The 23,743-nt window shown below is 47.2% G+C and overlaps 1 protein-coding gene across 1 annotated transcript; it reads right to left on the reverse strand.

Annotated features, from left to right (window-relative positions):
- Positions 1 to 7,065: 7,065 nt before the first annotated feature.
- On the reverse strand, positions 7,066 to 11,114 carry MLNR (motilin receptor). The gene is given in 5 exon segments (XM_032611706.1): positions 7,066 to 9,178; positions 9,180 to 9,291; positions 10,085 to 10,810; positions 10,813 to 10,877; positions 10,879 to 11,114. Coding segments are annotated over 5 exon segments (1,266 nt in total). The 5' UTR covers positions 10,986 to 11,114; the 3' UTR covers positions 7,066 to 8,922.
- Between the last annotated feature and the right edge of the window lie 12,629 nt (positions 11,115 to 23,743).

Here is a 23,743-nt window from a genome sequence, read left to right on the forward strand (position 1 = left end):
TAGCATGTGAACTGTGGACAATAATGCTAGCTCACACTGAGGATTACCGCATGCTGAACGGTGTGCCAAGTACATTGTATTGTTATAAATACATTGCAATAATTATGTAATTAAACATTCAGTTATAATATTGCAATGCATTAACTTTTTAAGAAATCAGTCTTTCTCCCTGCTCAAAATATGTACTATCCTCTATACACATACAAGTAGTTTTATTAAGTCCTTACTATGTGCTGGGCATGGTGCCAGTTTCTATACATACAGTGAAATATTACTTCATTATCTGTGGTCTCAGTTGTCACACAGAGATACATTTTTCCAGAATGAGAATCCCCCCCGCAACCTTGTGAATTAATCGGTCACTTAACAAAATTTTATTTTACTCCACACCTTTGCAGAAAGAAAAATAAGCCCTTTCAAAGTTGCCAGGAATGGATTATATATAAATTAAATGTGTTCAGTTCAACACATTTTGATTACATACTCTGTTTCAGGTGGTTCTGAATCAGACACATTTCTTCAGTTTTGTGATTTAAGAACATCAGTGCGAGTTGCAAATACTCAGCACACAAGTGCCCCGTGCTCCCAGGAGCTTGGGCACAAGCCACAGCAAGAGAGACTGGCTCTTGGCCTGGGGTACAGTTAGGGCAGGACCAGCAGCAAAGCCCTTTATTCAGCTGCTGGGATCCCTTTTCATGGAAGCCCCAAGGCAGGACCACCTCAGCCCTGTTCCACAGCCATTTCCTCTGTAACTTAGCAGCTTCTGGCTCCTGCCCTCAACACTCCATTGAAAGGCTCTCCAAGTTCCTTCCTTTTGCCAAATCCTGGGGCCTTTCCATTACCCTTCTTTTAGGGATACCAGATTTAACAAAAATACAGTGTCCAGTTAAATTTGAATTTCAGATAAATAACGAATGATATTTTTAGTACAGATCTTCCTTGACTTGTGATGGGGTTACATCCTGATAAACCCGTCATAAATTTAAAACATCATAAGTCAAAAATGCATTTAACACACCTAACCTACTGAACATCATGGCCTGGCCTGGCCTAGCCTACCTTAAATGTGCTCAGAACACTTATATTAGCCTATAGTTGGGCAAAATCAGCTAACACAAAGCCAATCTTATAATAAGTTATTGAATATCTCATGTAATTTATTGAATACTGTACTGAAAGGGAAAAACAATAGCTGTCTGGGTACAGAATTGTTGTAAGTGTACAGGTTGTTTACTGTCGTGATCACGGTCTGACTGGGAGCTATGGCTTTCTGTCCAGCATCACGAGAGAGGATCATACTGCACATAGGTAGCCCGGGAAAAGATCAAATTCAAAATTCAAAGTATGGTTTCTATACAACACGTACCACTTTCACACCATCATTAAGTCGAAAAATCATAAGTCAAGTCATGTAAATTGGGATTAAGTACATCATTTATATACTTATTAAACTTATACTAAAAAAATCATTTGTTTATCCAAATTTCAAGTCGAACTAGTAATCTTGTATTTTATCTAATAACCCTACTTCATTCTCTTTGTATCCTCTGGGTACTTGATCCCTGAAACTCTCTTCCTTTGGATAGTATCAATTCATCACTTTCCCTTTTTCTGCTCCTCCTGCCTGGTTCAGTGAGTTCTCCAGCCTGTGCTGTAACATCAGCATGTAACCCTAAGCCTCTTCTTTTCTCTCTCTCAGCTTTCTCCTTGGAGAGGTCATCTATTCCTGTCACTTACATCAGTGGCTCTCCAAGTGTGGTCCTGGACTAGCAGCTGCAGTATCACCTGGAAACCAGACAGAAATGCACATTCTCAGGCCCGGGTCCAGGCATACAGAATCAGGTCTTCTGGGGTGGGGGCCAGCAATCTGTGTTTTAAGAAGCCCGTCAGTTCTGATGCACGCTAAAGTTTGAGAACCACTTGTTTAAATGATCACTTCTAAGCTGTTGACTCCCCAATCTTTATCATTAGCCCTGATTTTATACCCACACTTCCCTCTGGTATTTCAAACTGGAGTGTTCTGTGGAATGTTACGAAATGGGAGGAAAGAAAAACATAGCTCTATGGTCAAAAAGAATTTCCATGGGGGAATTCCCTGCCCTCCCCCCACCTCTCCCCCAAAAAACAGTTTCCATGGTATTGCAGCATTTCTTAAGATTTGACTATTGGGACCTATTTCCCAGTGGTTGTGGGAGGATGCAACAACAGGACAGCGTCACTGGAAAAGAGATGAATTGAAATGGAATTCATACTAACCATGTTGTAAATCAACTATACTTCAATTTAAAAAAAGAAAATGGAATTCATTATTGTCCCCTGCTAAACCACCTCTACAGTCTATTTCTTTTTAATTTTTTTAAGTTGAATATTTTATTATTAGACTCTTATTTTCCTGCAAGGCTGTAGCTTCACTGTATAAAAATAGCACCAGCAAACACAGTATGTTGCAAAATTAAGATAGCTGTACAGTGTCAGATGAAGAACAATACTAACAAAAACTTTTCTCCACCGCCAGCTACTTCCAACGGGAAGATCATTAAGTTTATTTTTTGTTTCGGTTTTTTTTGCGGTACGCGGGCCTCTCACTGTTGTGGCCTCTCCCGTTGCGGAGCACAGGCTCCGGACGCGCAGGCTCAGCGGCCATGGCTCACGGGCCCAGCCGCTCCGCGGCATGTGGGATCTTCCCGGACCGGGGCAAGAACCCGTGTCCCCTGTATCAGCAGGCGGACTCTCAACCACTGTGCCACCAGGGAAGCCCTCATCAAGTATTTTGACCCAGTCCAGGGATGGCTGTAAACTGTTACAAGGCTTAAGATAACAATGTTTTCCTTGAATTACATAATTTTTATAACTAGTTTTACCACAGATAATTTCAGGAATTCTGAGTATTGGAAACTGGAGCCTAGCCTAAAAATCGTAGGGTGCTGTGGAAAAGATGCATAGTGTTTACCTGCAGTCATTAGGAAGTTAGGGGGTATTTTCTTCTGGTAACATGTTGCAAGTAGTTTCCTTTGCTACAAGTTGCTTTTTAAAAAATCTGTCCACAACTAATTGAAGACAACTATGCTAGATTAAGTTGTTTCATACTAGTTTATTTAGGGGTTCCATTTTCACTCAATAGATTTTATGTGTTTCTCATATGCTTCTTCACTCATTAGTTCATGTAGTTCTGAAGGGTTCCTGAGTGTCACATTGATCAGCCAATCATCTTCATAACAAGATTTTTTGGACACGTCCTGGATTTTCTGCCAGAGCTTCATTAATTTCAGTTACTTCTGATGGAGGCAGCTTTCAAACTTTCTAAAGCACCAAACTCCTCTTGTTTGTTCAATTTTGTCCCAACTTCAGGCAGATTACAGTAAGCAACATCTCCCAAAGCTCTCTGTGCAAAATTGCTGATTCCCGCTGCTGCAACACCGTTTTCTGTTGTTATCTGTCCACGTCCGCCTGTGAATTGACGCACGGAGAGCGGAGCTGGGAATGGGCGCGGCTCCCCGCGGGGCCAGCGCCCTCAAGGCCCGGGCCGGTGCGGAGATTGCGCGCAGGCGCAGACGGCAGACCTCGGCGCGCACGCCCCGCGCCGCTCGCTGCGTCAAGCACCCGGGCTTCTGGCGTCCCTTTTCTTTCAAACAGACCTAAAATGTTGGCGTTCTGACTTCCTCTTCTCCTTATGCAGTCAGCCTCTGAGTTTTAGGGACTCAGTTACGATAACGTTGAAAGGTTGGAGACCTGACGTGGCTTTGGAGCGTGAAGCAAGCTCTTGTTGAGACTTCGCAGAGTCAAGGCCCACTCCCTGGGACCCGCAGCCCGGCCCGTCCGCCCGGCTGACCTCAGTAACCAGTCCCAGGCACAAGTCCCGGGGCTGCCCCCCAGGGCCACAGGTGACATGGGGTCTCGTCTCCGAGAAGGCCACAGGAAGAGCTGAGAAGGCCTTTTCAGGAGAAATGGAGCAGAGCGCAAGGAGCCAGTCAGGACTTGAGGGAAAAGAAGAATAGAAGGTGTCTAGAAGAGCAGGAAACGGGGTGGAGGCCTGGTGACGGGAAGGAGCAGTCGAGGAGGCGTGGCCTCAGCCTGGCCCGTGCGTGGAAGGACCTCGGCGTGGGCGGGAGACGTTAAGGGGACCGGGGGGTGCTGAGGAGTCAGGAGCCATCGCCGGACCACAGTCATTCCAGTTTCTGCTGGAATATAAATGACTTTCCCATGGATCCACCGCCCAAAGCCACCTGCAGTATCTTTGTTTACTGGCTTCGTATCTTTTCCTTTATCCTGAGGTAAATATGGGGAAAGGGAGGAAAGGGGTGGGGCGGGGGAGAGGGTGGAGCGAGAATGGAAGAGATTTCGGTGAGGGAGAGCCTACTGATGGTTCGCAGTCTTGTCTGCACATTGGAATCGCCTGAGGAGCTGTAAAAACCACGTCTGGGTTCAACCCCCAGAGATTCTGATGCCGTCGATCTAGCCTCTCGACTGGTGCTTCTCAAACTTTAATGTGCGTCGGAGGCGCCTGGGGCTCTTGTTAAAATTCAGGTTCTGACTCAGAAGGCTCCGGGGTGGGGCCTGAAAGTCTGCATGTTAACAAGACGCCAGGTAATGCGCATGCCACTGCTCTGGCTCACATTTTCTGTAGCAACCATCTACCGTAGAGGCTCCCAGAGAGTGGTCCTCTGACCATCAGAATCAGCATCCCCCGGGAACTTGAGAGAAAGGCACGTTCTCGGGTCCCAGCCCAGACCCGCGGAATCTGGAATTCTGGGGATGAGGCCCAGCAAGCCGTGTTTTAACTCTCCCTCCAAGTGATTCTCACGCGTGTCAAAGTTTGGGAACCACTGCTGTAGAGAATTACAGAGGGGAATAAAAAGCCTGAGGGAAGGGCGCTAATAATCACTGTAAGGACAAAGTAATGAATTATTGTGGAAGTAAGACAGAGAGAGATCACGTGGAGCCCTATGTGTGTTCCAGTTATGAACAGGTATAACCATTATAGTAAAATTAAGACACCACGACTTTGAAAATTTTTTGCAGGTTTTCAAAAAAATTTTTTTAAGGTTTTTTTTTAATCTTTGTATCATCATAAGTCATAGGAATTATTGGAACATTTTCGAGACTTGCACACTCACTGCAAAGATGAGGGAAAGGAGATGTCATTACTGGACGCGTCATGCTGTGGGCCTGCCTGAGCTGGCGTGGGGCGCAAAGGCACAGATGCAGGAAAATAAGGTGGGAATGCCTGGCACTGGGGATTGAGGGTGGGGAAAGGGATGCTCCCTGTTCTGAGGCCACGAGGTTGCCGGCGTCTTGGTGATGGGAGGTGCTGAACCTGGTTGTGTTACTGATCCAGTGTCACCACTCTACCCACGAGTGCCCTGTGCCTGGATTACAGTACCTAACTGGTCCCAGCTGGCCTCCCAGGCTCAGCCTCCCCAGACCCTGCTTCATTTGCTTTGCAGGCTCCAACTCCTGATTACACCGGTGCCCTTGCCTCCCTCCTCTCTTCCTCAGAGCCCTGTCCTCTCCTCCCTTCAGCACCCACGCCCCCTGTGTGCCATTTTCGCCCCTGTCCTGTGCTTTCCCTCGGGCTGACCGATGGCTCAGAATGGACGTCCCAGTCATCTGCTTACTCAGCCTCCATCTCTGTCCACCCACTGGGTCAAGATCCCTGTCCACTTGAGTTCAACACATATCTACCTGTGGGCAAGAGATGCCAAGGGGGATAAAGCACAGTCTGTCCTTAGGGAGCAAGTTACAAACTCTGGGAACCAGTCCCCAAGATGTGACGGACCAAGTGCCGTGAAAAAGATTCGCATAGAGCATTGCCTGACTGTCTGCCCACACTCAGCTCTCCTGGTCCGGATGGCACTTTTTGGCCCTTTATTACACAAGCGTCTGCTAATCTTTCAAAAGTGTGTGTGTTGTTTTTCTAAGAAGGTGGCCAGTAGAGTCTGCCTCTGTCACCTCCTTGTAGCTTACACAGAGTGAGGGACATGCTGAGTGACTGCCACAAAGCATGCCACCCACAGAGCACACGCCTCTCAATGACAAAGGTTCCTGTGCTCTTAGGAGCACGGGTGCTGATTTTGGAAGGCTGCTCAGAGCTGACTAGGTTCTTTGTAATATTTAGAGTTCTGAATCTTTAGAAAGTTGGTTCACAATAGAAAATGGCCCCACAGTTTATGAAAAGCCTTTTATTAAAGGTCCACATAAAACACTTGTACAGTCACTAATACTTATATGTGAATGGTTCCACATACTAGCAAATGTTACTGTTACCTGGGTAGAAATTGTAGGAGAGGCCATGTTCAGACTTTCAAACATCATCAACACATTGCTCTCATGTCCCCTGGACTCCTGGGTCCTCGGAGGTGCTGTGCAATTGCTTCAGAAGTGGGAAAGTCTCCTATAGAAAGGCGGAGGGAAGTCGTGTAGATGACACTAACCTGAAATTCTGCAGGTCCGTCCGATGTGAGTGCTTTTATTGGCCTGTGAGCTGAATCTGAGTCTAGATGTCTAGATGAACAATCACACATTTCAAGGCAAAAAAGACCATTAAAAATTTGATTGATTTCAACACCATGACATGGACTAATGTTTCTAGAGTATTTTGACATACACGTCTAGCACTTAGCAGTTGCTTGGTGAATATTTGTGGAGTGAATGAATGAAACACAAACCCTTCCCCAAGGTTGGTGCCTCACCTAAAAAAAGCAACTTGGCCTACAGAAAGAGCCCTGCAGGGACCCAGCACACATCTTCATCCGAGGGCAGCGAGAGGTCCCAGACACAGCATCCAGGATACCATCCCCAGGGTGGAGGGAGGCCCACAGCCCGGCCATCCCTCTCCAGTGATCCCTGACTTGGCCACCCCGAGTTTTCCCAGCATGCCCCTCCCCTTTATAGCCAGTTGTCAACACCAGAGGACACTTTCTTCTGTGGTAGAGAACAATTTTAGACCTTAGAACAGCTTTTCAAATATTTTTGACCATGACCCACAATGAGAATATATTTTATTTTACGAACCATGAAAGATACCAACCAATATATAATTGAAACAAAAGTTTCACAACACAACAGTTAGCCTTACTACACATGATGCACTGATTCTCTATTCTATTTGCAATCCAATAAAGAAACATGTGACACACTCCACTCATCTCACAATCCACTAATGGGTAAGATAGGCATTTTGAAAACAGGTGCACAGCAATCCACAGGAGGGATGGAATTCAGATACTCCATCTCAGGGACCCAGTGGCAAGAAAGGATGATCCCTCTCTGCCCACACCTGGGAACACACCTAGGTCACAGGAAAGGGTGATGCAAATCTGAACAAGAAAACTCAAAGGAGAGGTCTTTGCTTCTATATCTAAAATATTATACTACATATAACATATCAGTAAGTTTCTTAGCCATGATTTTCTACAGGGAAGAAGCCGCTTCTGACTGTCCCAGAGAGGAACCCTGAGAGAAGAAAGACTGTGTGGTTGCATCTCCAGGACGTCCCCACTTAGTGCCACCAAGCAGGGGAGTGGCTGTGGCACAAGGCTGGCACCTGCACCGTGAGACCCTCCATCAGTGTCCCCAGCAACAACTTCTCAGAGCCTCTGATGGGATATTTTGTGTTGTGACTCTTGGGAAGGTGGGTACAGCATGCACTGTTATTCTGCCATATTTGACCACAGAATCCTTTTTTCAAATACTCCCTGAAAATCTGCAGAACACAATTTAGGGACCACTGCCCCAAGTTGGAAGAAACACAGTGTAGACGGGGACTTCTTCACTGCCACACCAGCTGAGGGCAAGGCCAGGGTGTTAGGACACTTCAAGGGGACTTGAAGGCATCACTGTACATAGTCAATCACATGAAAAAGCAAAGGACCTTGTCAGCGTGTGGAGCGGACCCTTGTTTATGGAGTCACCATTTGTAGTTTACAGCGGACCTAGTTGTATCCTGCCTACCTCCAGGGGGCGCCATTCATAAGACCCTGGGTTGACTGAGTCCCTTTGGAGTCCAGTGAGGCAGTAGGAGCTCTCCAAAAACAGGTTTATGTTTTAAACTGTGAAAACTAAAACAGAGTTACAGAGTCGTTGGCCAGAATGTCCAGCACAGTCTCTCTCACCCTTGAGTACATCCATTGACTCTCGTTTTTTCTGTTAGTGCAGCTTCTCGGGGTGGGAGTGGGTAAGGCTCTTAAGAGTTTTCAGACTCAGACCCCAGACTTGGTTCCATCATTGCTTATCCCACCAAGCTGAGGCAAATAAGGCGTATTAAAGCTCTTATCCATGTGATCAACAGTCGCTCTGTGGAAGCTACATCCTGCTGCAGCTTCCTGCCCTCAGACTTCGGTACCCAGGTTCTGAAAGAGGGTACTGTGCCTAAACTTAACGATTTGCTCTGAGCCTGAGAGAGGCGGGACCCCTGAACACTGCACTCTACCCAGAATTCCTTTCACTTGTTTCTAAACATTTTTTGCTGTCATATATAAGCATTAAGTAATTTCTTGGATTAAAACTCTCATCATCCTGGATTCCTTGTAGATGCACCATCACATTTATATCCAAAACATAAAACAAAATACACCTCTGACCTCACAGGTGACAATTTTTACGACAGCATCTCTCTGGATCACTTGTTAACTGGAAAATGAGTGGTCATATTTCCCCAGAGTAGAAGAATGAGGACTTACAAAACCTCCCCAGAGAACATTTTGTGATGTGGATATCAGGAGGATAAAATGAACGTCCCCAGGGGGGTACATGAAAGGAAAACCAGAGAGACTGGTACAGTTACATTTCATACCTTTGTTTAAAAAAAAAAATCATGCTAAGTTGCTGACCAACTTGCAAAATGTCAACCACTCTTTCTAATTCTCCCTAACAGCTTCGGTTCCCCCCCTCGCAGTTCTTTTCTTCCTGCAGACCTGTTTTCCCTTAAGTCCCAGAGCTGTGGGATGAGGCGCTGTGTTTGGCCATGCCGGTTTCCGGTGTCTGTACATTAGCGCTGGTCTCGGTGCAGCCAGCCATGTCTCCTCCAGGGTCCCCTTCAGCCTCCCTGCTTCTGCAGAAACCTCTCTGTCTGGACCGTCTGGCTAGCAGCAGTTTCCAGGCCGCTGCTCTATACTTCTTTGAAATGAGGTTGTAGAGGATGGGGTTGATGGATGCGCTCAGATAGAAAAGTTGCAGGGCACAATGTTAAAGTACTAGAGAAGTACATCATCCCGGAATCTTTGGTATTTATGTAAATGATTCTGCCAGCGTGGAAAGGCAGCCAGCGAACTATAAACGCCAGAAACACCACCACTGCAAAACAAGACATAGGCACCAGAATTAGCTAAAGCATCTGAAAACAAATAAGCATCCTCAGGAAACCATCTGAAGTAATAAGTAACAGCAAAATAAATAAAACTCTTGCCTAGCCAAATCCCCACCCCAGAAAAACTACCAGGTTGCAGACAGCATCGATATTAGCTTTAAAGCTGAGTATTCGGCTCATATGTTTACTATCAAGGCCTGACATAAACCAGGAGTGATTTCTACTAACAAGCTGTTCTGGCAGGCTTCCTTCCACAAACCCACTTCGTTGACGTGTTCTCTGTTTTCGGTTGAAAAGAACTCTGCAACAAGTCTGCACAATCTTTATTTATTTTTTTGATATGGGCATGATTCACTTTAGTGTTCAGGATAACATAACATTAAGTAAAGAAACTTTATCTTAACGTGAGCTATCCCGTCTTCTCCAGGGTTCTGTAATTCCATAACTGCAGCATCAAACAGAGACAGGCAGTTGGCTTAAGAGCCTGTAATTATCCATCTTGGATCAGCCCAGCTCGCTGATCACAGAGGCTTTGGGAAATAATTGCTGTTTTCAGGACCCGGATACCCCACTCTCAAGGGACGCCTGGGGTGACCCAGAGCCCTTGGAGGACAGGAGATGGTTTTCTCTGGAGACTAGAAGGAGAAGCAGGTGGAGGCTGGGGTAGAACGACAGAATGAAACGTGGCCAGAAGAGGCGCCGAGGGCTGGGAGACCAGGGGAAGGGGACACAGCCTGGACCGTGGGTTGGGGTGTTTGGAACAGAGGCGGCGCCACTTACGCAGGACGCGGACCGCCTGCTGGTGTCCCTTCTCCCGAGCGGAGGTGGCTGGGCCTCGCAGCGGCCCGCGGCTCCTCCACAGCTCCCGCCCGATGAGCCCGTAGAGGACGCTGAGGCACAGGAAGGGCAGGAAGAAGTAGGCGGTGGTGACCCACAGCATGACGCACAGCGCGCCCCGCTGCGCCGGTCTCGGCCGGCACTCCCGGCTGAACAGCGCCGCGCCCGCCGCCGCGTCGGGCCCCGACGGCGGGGACAGCGGTGGCGCCCGCGAGGACCCGAGGAGTGGCGGTGGCGGCGAGGCGCGGGGCGAGGGGGTGAGCTACGCGGTGCCGTTAAGGTCCTGGACCGCGTAGCGGCCGGGGTCCTGCTCGACGCCCACCAGAAAGAAGAAGGGCCCGGCGGAGAGCAGCGCCACGGCCCAGAGCGCGGCAATGACCGCGCGGACGCGGCGGCAGGTGACGAGGACGCGGGCCCGGAGCGGGCGACAGATGGCGAGGTAGCGGTCGAGGCTGAGCGCCGTCATGTGCAGCAGCGTGGCGTAGGTGCAGCCCTCGCCCACGTAGAGCGAGAGGCGGCAGAGCAGCGTACCGAACACCCAGGGCCGGGAGCGCCAGAGGCGGTACAGGTCGAAGGGGAGCCCGAGCAGGATAAGCAGGTCAGACACGGCCATGCTGCCCAGGTACAAGCTGGTGGTGGTCCGCATGTCCCGGTAGCGCCCGATCAGCGCACCGTCATCACGTTGCCGCTCACCACGACGGCGAACAGGCCCAGGCACACGGCGGTCAGTGGCACCGGTCAGGGGGAAGAGCGAGCAACGGCGCTCGTCGCAAGGCAGCAGCTCTGCCCACGGCGGCTCCCCTGCGCCCTCCAAGCCGTCGCTGCGGTTCGCGGCGCTGCCCATGGGCGCGCTGCGCCCCCGGGCCGGGCCAGGAGCCTAGCGCCTGGTCCCGCGGCAAAAGCGCTTCCTTTGGCGGCCGGTGCGCGCTGGGCGCGCCAAACCCTTGCCGCTCGCACAGCCCGAGCCCGGCGGCACCGCGCGCGGGAACGCGGTTCTGAAGGGTCCGCCTTGAGGGCTGCCAACCGGGCGAAGCGCAGTCCCCGCCCCCAGCCACCGCCTGGCCTGCCCCGGCCCCGCTCCCGCTCCCAGGCCCGTGTTATTCCACGTATTCCAGGCGCTTCCCTCCCCACCAACTGAACGCTGGAGGCGGCCGCCGCGGACGAGCCCCGCCCAGACGCGGGAAGCGATTCGTGAACCCCAGCGAGGTTGGTTACTGGACCCAGCGGAGCGTGGGCTCTTTTGTAGGTTGGGTTCGGAGGGGACCTTCTGAGGGACCTCGGCTGGTGGCTGCGTCTTGACAGTTCGGGAAGGTGCCGCAATACCAATAATAGGAGAGGAGCCTAGACCAGAATCTAGAGCCCCTCCCGGGTTCTGGTCGCGGCTCAACAACCGAATCATCTCGGATCAGTCCCAGCCTTGCTTGCCCAGCCAGTTCTCCTCTTCTGTAAATTTTCAAGCGGTGATGGAGTTGACCGAGTAATTTCAACGATGTCTATGACTTTGAAATCTATGGATATGACCACGTCTATTCATTTTAAAGAACAAGGCTTAAGTATTTACGTTTACCTCTGCGTACTTAAACGTGTGCTGTTTTGTTCCTGTGTACAAAATATGCTGTAAATGTAATAAAGCAGAGTATTGGCCAACACCAGAAATAAGTAAAATTCTGGGGAAAAGACTAAAAACTGGTTTATGAGTCAATTCATTGTGATCCTAATGACAATAGCTGACACTGAGAGCTCAGGATGTATTTGGTGCTGTGCTTTCCATTTAATCTTCAAGTCCTTAGAACAGAGTTTTTTATCTCTTCATGGATGGACGCTCCTCTAGTGGTTTTTCCATCCATCCTACTGTGGTTTAAATCCTCAACTTCTTTTCCCAAGGTTCCCTTCCTCTTTCTGGAACTGAAACCAGGCTTTGCTCTAGTGCCTTGCATCCCCACCCCGTTCCCCGTGGTCCTCTTTCACAAGCAGAGCCATGGGCTGTGAGGAGGGATACCTGTCACCTTCCTCATCATTGCTCTTCCCAGCCATCCTAAAACCTACCTTTGAATCTAACTTCCTCACACTCTGCCCTCTGCAGCTCCCTCCCCCACCGCTCACCCTCATTCTTGAGAATTTGGGTGCCTGACCTTCACTCTCTCAAGCACTCCTCCTAAAATTCACACCCCTGCACAATTCCCCTGCCTCTCCTTTCTATCAATGGTCTTGTCCTCCCCCCCCATCTCAGGCAGCGGTTCCTGTGTACATCCCTTACACCTTATCAGTACCAGGACCTGGGAGCTCGCCTTCATCTCAATTTCAGCCCTCCCAGATTCTGACCTTCACCCTCTGTCTTTCTAGCTCACTTTCTCTAATACCTCAACTCCTGCAATCCTTCAACCGCACTGGGACCTCCATTTGGCTTCTCCTCCTACCTTTTCCTTGTCCCTCACCTGCCTCAAGTCCACGCTTCCCCACTTTAATGGATTTAAACTCCGAGAGCAGTACTAATCGCCCCAAGGAAAACACCCTCAATTCCCGTGCTCTTTTCTCTGTTGTCATACTTGTCTCCTTATGAGAGCACAACCATAACCCTGGTTAAGTGGAACCCTCTGCTTACTCTGTGCAGGCTCCCAAGCACCTAGAGTTGTTTCACTTGAAATTCACAACCTCTAGCTGGATGCTTAGTTTTCTCCCACCATCCTCATCCTATTTAATTCGCTCTCTCGCCCTCCAAACCACTCTTTTGTACATCCTCCTCTCTCCTTAATCCCCAAGACCTCGTCCCCATCCTCGCTCTCAGGTGATGATCTTGCATTCCAATTCTTGGAAAGAATAGAAACAGCTGGAAGAGGACTACATGCTCCCATCACCACGACCCCCCTCATCCACCCCCTGGACAGATGAATGAGTGGATGGTACTTGTGCCTGAAGTGAACTCTGCCCCTCAGCACTTCATTCGCCTCCTCGAAATTCTAGAAATCACTTTAGAAAGTCTCTCTCTCTCTTGCATCATCAAGTTTTCTCCCTCTTCTGGATCATTTCCATGTTTTCAGCAAAACTCAAAAGAGTTTCTGCATTCACTCTCTCCACTTTTCCTCCCTCCCCCCTTCCCTCCTCCTCCTAAGCAGCGGAAATGTAATTTCTCCATCTCTAGTTGATCTCAACTTGCCTACTCTCACCTACTGGGTAGCAAGAAACAATTATCCAGCCTGAGTATAGCACTGTCCAGTTGGATGAATTAAACAGCTCCTCTGGGTAGTGTTCAGTCCTCTTGGATAATAACATCCTCTCCTCTCCAATGGCTTCCTCCCCCTGCCCTGTCTTTCCCTAAGGGGGCCCAGGTGGATGGGGAGGGAAGGTCAGGTGGCTTAAAGGCCCTTAGGAAACTAGGAGGGAGAGGGGTACCTAGCTTTGTACCAGTTCCTGGGGGGACCAGGCTGGCATTTGCTAGACTCTAGTTCAGTGTGCCCTTCCCGCTTGGCCACCAGGTGCTTTGCTAACCCAAAGGGAGAGGTCTGTGGCCAATGAATTTGTGGTCTCTTTCTTTGACTCAAGTGATGCTCCTGGGAGCACCTGGTACCTTCCCATTGGCTCTCACAGGCTGCAGCCCCCTGAGTCTCTTTCCTTTTATCCATTCTGCTCCATGGCCTGGTGGCCTGCCCACCTCTGCTGAAGGCTCCCTCACCTGTCTCCACCACCACAGCAGCTCTGAGAAAGGCTAACTGGGGCTCAGACAGTGTCTGCACCATCAGGCTCATGAATGCCAACTCTACCCTCTCTGACTGTTCTGTACTACACACCCTCCATTCAGACACTCCCCTACTCTGCTGCATTTTCTCTGTATAGCTTATTACCAACTGACCTACTATTGAATTTGCGTAGCTCTTTGTTTGTTATCTGCCCCGCTCCATCTCCCGACATCACATGTTCCAGGAGGCAGGCTTTAATCTTTCCCTAGTGCCTGGTACAAAGTGAGAATTTAACAAATATTTGTTAACTCCAGGAATGAATAAGCTTCTGCAGAACCAGGTACCATTATTTTCTTTACAATTCCCAGCAGCTGAGAACAGTCTACAATTCTAAACAGCAGCTGATTATAGTGGGTGCTCAGCAAGTGCTCCTTGATAATCTTGTTGGAAATAGAATACTGATATGGAGAATTAGATTCATGGCTGGCTTTTTGTTATGTTTTGGCTCAAGCATGACTTGGCCCCTAGGGCAGATCTGAACCCTATTATAACGGCTTGGCCTTCCATGTTTTAGGAAGATACGGGATCAGACATCTGAAGAATGACTAAAGCGTTTTGTACTTTGTATTTCTAAGTCATCCACCAGCTCATGACTTCATACTTCGTCTGAGGAGAGGAAGAGGAAGTTCTCAGTAGTGTCCAAGGTGTGTGGATACCTTTCTCCTCTACCTCCACACTTGGTGATCGTGCAGGGCAAAACTGAGTCTAGGTCTGGCCTTGCTGTCCCCCTGTTAACCTGGAAGCAAAGGGTTGGTGTCCTCAATAGGCACTTGGCCCCTGGCTGGAGACCTCACAGGTTGGAATGTTCTGGAGAAAAATAAATCTAACATATGCTGTGCACAAGGCGCTGTTTCAAGTACCTGCATATGGTAACTCGTTGAGTCTTTAACAACAGCCTTTTGTGTGGGTGCTTTTAGTACATCCATTTTATAGATGAGAAGACCAAGGCACAGAGAAGCTGCCTTAGGTCATGCAGCCAATAAATGGGAGTGCTGTCTGCTTCCATGAGGCCATGGGCACAGGACCTCTTGCTATGTAGACCATAGCACAACTAACCTTAGGAGTGGTTGGTGTGATCGGCTTCTGCTAGGAAAGTGTTTTTCAGCTCGGATTCCAGAAACCAGATTTTGTGGAAGGAAACAGAAGTTTGGTTTCTTTTTTTAAATTTGAAGTATAGTTGATTTACCATGTTGTGTTAGTTTCAGGTGTATAGCAAAATGATTCAGTTTTATATATATATATATATATATATATATATATATATATTCTTTTCAGATTCTTTTCCCTTATAAGTTATTACAAAATATTCAGTATAGTTCCCCGTGCTATACAGTAGGTCCTTGTTGGTTATCTATTTTACATATAGTAGTGTGTATATGTTAATCCCAAACTCCTAATTTTTCCGTCCCCCTGCTTTCCCTCTGGTAACCATAAGTTTGTTTTCTATCTCTGTGGGTCTATTTCTGTTTTGTATATAAGTTCATCTGTATCATTATTTTTTAGATTCCACATATAAGCATATCATTTGTCTTTGTCTGGCTTACTTAATTTAGTATGATAATCTCTAGGTCCATCCATGTTGCTGCAAATGGCAACATTTCATTCTTTTTTTATGGCTGAGTAGTATTCCATTGTATATATGTACCACCTCTTCTTTATCCCTTCCTCTGTCGATGGACATTTAGGTTGCTTCCATGTCTTGGCTATTGTACATAGTGCTGCCATGAACACTGGGGTGCATGTATCTTTTTGAAGTATGGTTTTCTTCAGATATATGCCCAGGAGTGGAATGTGGAGAAAAAAAGGAACCCTCCTACACTGTTAGTGGGAATGTAAATTTGTGCAGCCACTATGGAAAACAGTATGGAGGTTCCTTAAAAAACTAAAAATACAGCTATCATACGATCCTGCAATCCCACTCCTGGGTATATATCCAGAGAAAACCATAATTTGAAAAGATATGGAAGGTTTGAAGGGGCGTTAGGAATTGCATTACATCCATAAATTTCAGTGTACCTGTCGAAACTTGCAAAAACTCCATAGGTTTTATACTCTTTTCTCCATAGAAGAGCAGGATATGAGGCAGAGGTTGAAAAGTGAGTTTGTACAGCGGTTGAACCACATCTCATAACACTCTGAGCCAACCTCCTAGAGTCGGGAAACTTCATGTGGAGTTCCAGATTTCCAGCTTGTCTTGCGAAAGGGGAAGATCTGCTCTGGTCCCACACTGCCCACAGGCCATGGAATCCAGGCTAAGTAGCAGCTGCCCCCATGGACAGGCCACCTTGTGCCTGCCCCCTGCAGCCCTCCTCGCTTGCACAGAGGTGGTGTGGGCTTCACACCCAGCCCCTGCTTCCTTGGCATGACCTGCTGACACCTCTAGACTCCAGGTGCTAGCAAGCGGCATCTTATTTAATCCAGTGCTGAGATGGCAAAGCTGGCCTTGGTGGGGGAGCCTCTGACAGAGAAGACCAGGGGCCAGCTGTGGTCAGACCTCACCTCCAGGACCTGACGGATGCATGGAGCTGGGGCCTCAGGCTTTCCCAGGTTTCTCTGCATAGCAGGGACACAGCAGGGCAAATTCAAGGCAAGACTTTGGGGGCCTATTGCTCTGCAGCTGTTGCTTTAGCAGTTTCCTCTTGGTCTCCATTCCTCCTAAGAGGGAGACAGGCTCACCATGGCCACGATGATCAAGGTGGGTGGGAGAGAGGGAGCAAGTCCCTGTGAGGGGTGGATGGGAAGAGGGTATAGGACGTGCAAAGACCCAGTCTGTGGTCAAGAATGACCATCCTCCTCCCACAATACAGCAGCTCACCTGGGCCCAGCTTAGGCTTCCCTCACATGCCCTCTCTGCCGTGATGGAGTCAGTGGCATCTTCCACTGACTTCCACAGCCATCAGCCACGGGACACAGCTGTCTCACAGCTGTGGAGCCACCACTGCTAGAAGTGTGGTGCCGCCCTCCAAATTAAGGAGACGGGGAGATGTAAGCCACAAGTCTCACTGCTCTGTAGTAGCAGAGATCCCAACATGTTCAGAAAGATGAAAATAAAAACAAGGAACACTCAAACCATTGTTTATGATGCAACTGACTTGAAGTGCACATCTGGAAACACCTCCAAGTACTCCCCCTGAGTCATCTGCTCCCACCTCCCTCCTTTCGAGTTTAAAAAAACACTATCTGCAACCCTCACCCCAATATTCATCTCCTAGGTGGACAGAGTTTTTATCGTTGATTATTTTTTTACCTACTAAGGGGGCCCCATAGGTGTAACTTTCTGTCTAAGGAACTAGGAATATGAGTGTTCTCACTGCATTTCTGGGGAATGGAATGGAGATTGAAGGAAGTTTGTCCTTGGGGAATCCCTGAATCTTCCGTGCAGGGGTCAATGTGGGGATTTTCCTCAGGGAACCCTGAATGGAGAGATGAAGAGTGTGGATGCCGAAGTGCTCCCAGGGGGCACAGTCTACCGCTTAGTATGTGAACTTGGGCAAGTTACTTAATGTCTCTACTCCTCATCTGTAAATAGAGGTGCTAATACCAGGACCCACCTCATTGGATTGTACCAGCAAGAAAACATAAAGTCCTTAGCTCGGCGACCGGCACATAGTGAGCTCTCTATAACTATTAGTTCTTATTAATCATAATAATAACAAAAGAATGAGGCTGTCCTTCGGTCCAAACTAGCCCCCATCTTGTTCTTTCTCTGGCCAAATCTTGTGCTTTCTGGTCCCTATGTCTTCACTCCTGCCTTTGCTCCATCTCTCTCAAGAGCCCATCCCGATTGCCCTTTAAGGGTACCGAAAATGTCACCCTTTCCAGGTGAAGTTTCCCCACCTCCTCATCTGGATGCAAGTGTCTTCCCTGATGCTCCTGGCGGCCTTGTTACCTCCTGACACCCCTGACATGTAGGGTTGAGGCATCACTGAGCAGACCCTTGCCGCTCACCTTCACCTCCCTAGGGAGCTGCCCCTAGGCTGCAGCCTCTTGCACCTGCACAGGTGCCTGGGGGCGGGCCACAGTACCACCTGGTCCTCAGGTGGAGTGCAGGATCAGCCTGGAGGAGAGGAGAGCTTCTTCGGCCCAACTGTAATGGGGAAGAACCTTTGTATTCTATTACAAGGTAATCACTAAAGAGACCTTGCCTATAAGCTTAAATTATACATAATGGCCCATCTCTGGGAGCCCTGCCTCCCAAGTAATGAGCATTGAGCTAAAACACCTTTGTTGAGCTCCCGGGAAACAACCTAACCAGGCCCACCTGTGAATGACTGCAGGGAGGAAGAAATGAACACGACCCCGCAGGAAGCTGACTCGGGACCCGGAAGTGTTTGACTTTACTCCCTCCCCTTTTAGTAAAAACGAAGCTTGAATTCTAACTCAGGCAAGACGGTTCACCATCTTGGTCTGCTGGCTTTCTGAATAAAGGTGCTCAATCTATTGGCCTTTTGTGTGGCGAGCAGTACCAGCTTGGACTTGGTGACGAATTGTGGTGCAGCCGGCCGGGAGCCTTGCTGCTCGTGGCTCCCAGTCCGCTTTGGGGAATTTCCGGTAAGGCCCTGGCAGCTGCCGGGACCACTTGTCTGGAGGGTCTTCCCCCCGGAATTCCGCAAAACGGCCCTGGCTGCCCCCCGTGCTTGGCAGCTGGAGCAAGGAATCGACGTTTGGGAGCTGACGGGCTACAGTAGGGTAAGTCGCTCCGGTGTGTACAGCCGGGAACTTTATTTCCGCTCCGTTTGGGGCATTTTCTCCAGAATAAGCCAATTTGTTTTGTATTTGAGTGGGGTAACTGTAAGGAACGGCACTAAAGATGGAGGAGAGCTTAAACAAGCTTTATTTGGGAACGCTCCCGGGCGAGGTTCACTGGCCTGAGAGAAAGGGGTCAGAGAAGTCGCGCCCGGGTGTGGGCGCGAACAAAATTTATAGGGGTGGACGCAGGGGAGGTGCTTGCTGTGTGAAGCAGCACTTTTTTGGTAATCTCTCGGGTGTTGTGTCAATGTCAGGTGTCGGTTGCATCAGCCTCAGAGCCGTTGGTTCGGCCCCTCGGGGAATGGGAAAACCAGGGCCGAGTGGTGTGGCAATGTCAGGTGTCGGTTGCATCAGCCTCAGAGCCGTTGGTTCCGCCCCTCGGGGATTGGGAAGACCGGGGCTGAGTGGTGTGACAATGTCAGGTGTCGGTTGCATCAGCCACTTTGGCGGGGGTTCCGTCTGGCTCCCTGGGCCCTTCCCCGGACCTGCTGACCTTACAGTAACGTGCTGGAGAGAGGAAAGAGTTGTTGGACCTTTACCTGATTTGTGAACCGGTTCATTTGTTTCTTTGGATGCCATCATTTGTGTGTGCAGTTTGTTTTGTTTGTCTTGAATTTCTGTCTTCAAAAATGGGAAATGTTTCAACTATCGCAAAAGAAAGTACTCTGAGGTGCATTTTGGATAAGGGATCTGATTACAGCTGTGAGCCCCTGGGTGAAAGGAAGATGATATTTTATTGAAACAATGTGTAGCCACAGAACTTGTTAGGATCTCCACAAGGGGTTTAGGCAGGGTTATCTTGGGGCCTTGTGCACCATGTACTGCGATCCTTGTTGTGTTAATTGTGTAATTTAGGGTCTCCTGTGTCATTGGTATATGTAAAACCCCAAGACCAAACTTGAGGGTTTATTTAGGATTTTCTGTTTGTCCTTTGGGTTTTTTGTTTCATTTTGTTTGATACTCTTTCTCCATTTACAGTCAAATCAGTTTTGTGATTTTAAAAACTTTTTTACTAATGTCAAATAGAGGAAAGGAACAGAAACAAAACCAAACCTGTCTGTTCTTGTCCAAGAGGGGGACATTCCCAGGAAGAAGAGAAAGATTCTACTTGGTTCCTGAAGTCACCAAAAGCTATGAATAGAAATAGAAGTGTCTTTTCCATAAATATTAGTAAACAAGGGTTTAGCCATCTAGACAGATGAGCTTGATTGGTCCCATCTGCCAGAAACCCAGTTTGAATCGAACCTCTTTTGTAACTGAGGGGTTTTACCCGAACAGATTATCGTACCTGATTCATGGCTGAAATTTTGGAATGGGAACTCTGAGGTCCCTGTGTTTGTACATGTTATAGATGTATGGCATTGTCAAAATGAATTTGTAAAAGAGCTCTATTTAATTGGCTTAAAGGAGATGAAGCATTTAAATAAATACTCAGATGTAAAAAACTGGCCAGAATGAATTTTGCATTCACATGACCTGGGAAATATTCAGTATTGAATTAATATCTGGTATTAAAGATAGCTTAAGCTTGTTGGTTTGATTAATACAGACATGTTTTTAGAGTCATCAACATTAAGTATAATACTTTTATTGTACCTAGGTTTACTGGAAATCAAATGACATTATTTCTATTACAAAGTTTGTCAGCAAAAAAAATAACCATATGACAGAGCTTTTAAGTAAATAAAATAGAGATAAATGAGGTAAGAGTTTTAGGTAAACTCTATAGGAATAATTGTATTTGGGGAATGTCTATCTAAAATAGTCTCTCCAGAGTTCTGTAACTTGAAACTAAACTAAGTTAAACGAAGAGAATTCATTGAATATCTGGGTCATTTCAAATAGGATAAAATATTAGAGCATTAATTGGTGGGCAGGTCTAAGTTTACCTACCTTTGCCTTCTTAGGAGAGGAAGACTAGAGTGTAAGTTTGTCAGTCAGGAAATGCTGTTATAACACACAGTTTACAATTACTTGCTTCTTTTTTTTTTTTTTTTTAACTAGAGGTGAAGGTTTTAAGGTTAAGAATTATAAGGTAAAATTTCAATATACAAAGATGTAGGACGTGTGTTTTCAGCAAAGAAGGTATGAGGAATGAAAATGCATTTTATTAAAGGAAGAAGGTGGTTTTGTCCTAGAGCTGGTTGTTTATGAATGGAAAAGAAAGTGAGGGACAGATTAATATGGGTACAGAAAAATTGTGGAAGGATTGTGGAGGAGGAACAGCGAAAGAGTTTTGTGCATGGTCAGGACTGGCTAAGATACGATTGAACTTAATTAAGAAAATGAATTTTAGAGGTAAAGTGGTACTAAACCTGAATTTGGCTCTCTAAGAGGACAAAGGTTTCTTAAAATACCAGACTACTTTGGGTAATTGTGAGTTTCTTTAAGTGATCTGTACTTACCATTGAGATCTTTTATTATCACTGGTTAAAAGTTTTTGATATTTTTGACAAAATTCCCAAAGATCAAATTCTAAATGAAGTTCATTTGACCTCTAGCTAACTTTGAGGTTTTCCAAAGGGTCCCTGGAACACCTCAAATTATTTTTTCCATCTCAGAGAGAGGAATATCAAACTAATTAGGCTTATTTAGTATGTTAAACTACATGGGAAGCACGGTCAAATAAGTGGTGATAAAACTTCTTAGATTGTATCATGTGGGTAAACATTATTAATATACACATTTTAGAAATTACATGAAATTCCTAAAATTCTGGTATATCCTGGTAAATGGTAATCAGTCATAATTTCAGTAATTACGTTAAATCGTTGTGTATCACAGCAGTGACCAAGTTTCAGTAATTACCTTAAATCGTTGTGTATCACAGCAGTGACCAAGTTTCCTTTCAACTGCATTGTGATCCCTGTTGGTTGATGCTGAAGTAAAAAGGCATCCTTTTAATGGTTAGAAACGATCAATTGCTATTTATTTCACGGTGGCTTTTGAATGACTTTATAGCTATTTTGTGAAGAAGCGGGGTTTCATCAGCTTCAAAGAGTTGTACATAAAAAAAGGATTGACTAGAGATTCTAAGGAATATTAGTTGCCTGTTCAGCAAGAAGTAGCCAGAGCCGTTTATATCCCTTTTCCCACAAGATTCTGGAATGGACATTGATAGTGGGGAATTGTAATAAGGAAGAAACTTTGTATTCAACTACAAGTTAATCACTAAAGGGATGTTGCCTGTAAGCTTAAATTATTCATAATGGCCCGTCTCTGGGAGCCCTGACTCCCAGGTAGTGAGCATTAAATGTAAAGGCCTTTGTTTAGCTCACAGGAAACATCCAGACCTGGCCCCCCTGTGAAGACTACAGGAAGGAAGAAATGAACACAGCCTCTCCGGAGGCTGACTGGAACCAGGAAATGTTTCACTTTACTCCCCTTTTAGTATAAGATAAACCTTAATCCTAAAACAGGCAAGATGGTTCTTTGGGGCCCAAGTCCACCATCTGTGTGGCCTGCTGGCTTTCCAGCCAAAGTCGCTATTCCTTGTCCCAACAACTCTTGATTTATTGGCCTGTCGTGCAGTGAGCACTACAAGCTTGGACTCTGTAACAGAGCCAACAGCCTAACACGCCACGCATCTGTTTCTTGCTTCCCAAGAGTCTGCCTCGCATCTGGGGGACGGTCCAGAGCAGTCTTCTCTGATGGCTCACTGTTCCACCAGTTCAAAGGCTGCTTTGATCACACGGCCTCTCTGTAAAGAGCAGATGCTCCCATAATCTCTGAGGCAGGGGAAGAGATAAAATGGAAAGTAGAAGCTTTAAACTACTGTCTCTGGGCTCTAAACTCTCCCTTCTTGGATTCTGCGAACCGCTTTTGCCCATCGTTGGGCTTGTCAGTGGGGCTGCTAGCGGGTAGGCGAGGGGAAAAGGCACTGGCTCCTTCCTGTCTGCTCATCCCACGACGGCCCCGTGCCCTCCCGGCAAAATGGGCTCCAGTCTGCAGCTTCTCTGGGCACAAACAGAAGCCCTACCATCAGCAGCAGGCAGCAGCCACTTTCAGGAGTCTCAGTCCTGGTGCCCGGGGCTCCTCCTCCAACCTGTTAGGCTTGAAACCCTTAACATCTTTCCTTTGCTCCCAACCCCCAAAGTGGCAGATTTTAAATACGGCTATTACGTCAGTGCCACCTGCTTGCTTTTTCAGTCCTCTAACACTTGTTAACCAAATGCCCAATGTTAAATGATCCGTGTTAAATACCTAGTGTGGCATCTGTTTTCCTGATTGAACCCTAACGAGTACAGGGGTGAATGTCTTTTCTGCTCACCTTTCACTGGCTGAAAGTCACCTGGCCAGTCCCAAATTCAGTGTTATGGGGGCGGGTGTGTGGGGAGTGCCCTGAAGGAGAATCAATATTTGGTCAAGAACCATGTGTTTTAGAATTTGAATTATGTGTTCCAGTAACTATTGCTGTATAAAAAAATTTCCGACTCCTTTGTGGCTTCAGACAACCATTTTATTGTGCCAGTTCTGCAGATCAGGAATTGAGGGATGGCTTGTCTCTACCCCATGATGACTGGGGCCTCAGCTGTAAAGCCCCAAAGGCTGGGAGACAGTTGGGGGCTGGCGTCATCTGAAAGCTCATTCACTCGCTGGCCTGGGCCCAGGAGATGTGAGGACTAGGGCACCTGACCCGGGAGGCTGCAGCCTTCTGCACTTTGTCATTTAATGATATATCCTGGCTTTCTTTCCACATTGGTAACTAGAAGGCTGCTGTAATCTTTTTGCTATAGCTGCATAGTATTCCGTTGTATTGGGTGTACAATTTATTTAACCAGTCTCCCATTTTTGCTCATTTAGGTCATTTCGAGTCTTTTGCTGTTACAAACACGTCTGCAATGAATAGTGGTGTCTAATGTGTCACATGTGGGTGTAGATGAATATTTGTCAGTGAATTCGCCTCCTCAGAGTATAAACAATATGTAATTTCCCTTCATAGGGACTGTACAGCTTAAGCTACACAGGCGATGTCTTGTTTTTCTATACTTACCAATATAGTGTGTAATTCAAGTTTTGCATTTTTGCCAATGAGAGTGAAAATGGTTTTTCTGTGTTTTTAGTTTGTGTTCCTTTTGTGTGTGAGATTGAGTTCTTTGTATTTCCTTTTATGTGAACT

This window comes from Phocoena sinus, chromosome 18 (assembly GCF_008692025.1).
Source record: "Phocoena sinus isolate mPhoSin1 chromosome 18, mPhoSin1.pri, whole genome shotgun sequence".
Classification (NCBI taxonomy): domain Eukaryota; kingdom Metazoa; phylum Chordata; class Mammalia; order Artiodactyla; family Phocoenidae; genus Phocoena; species Phocoena sinus.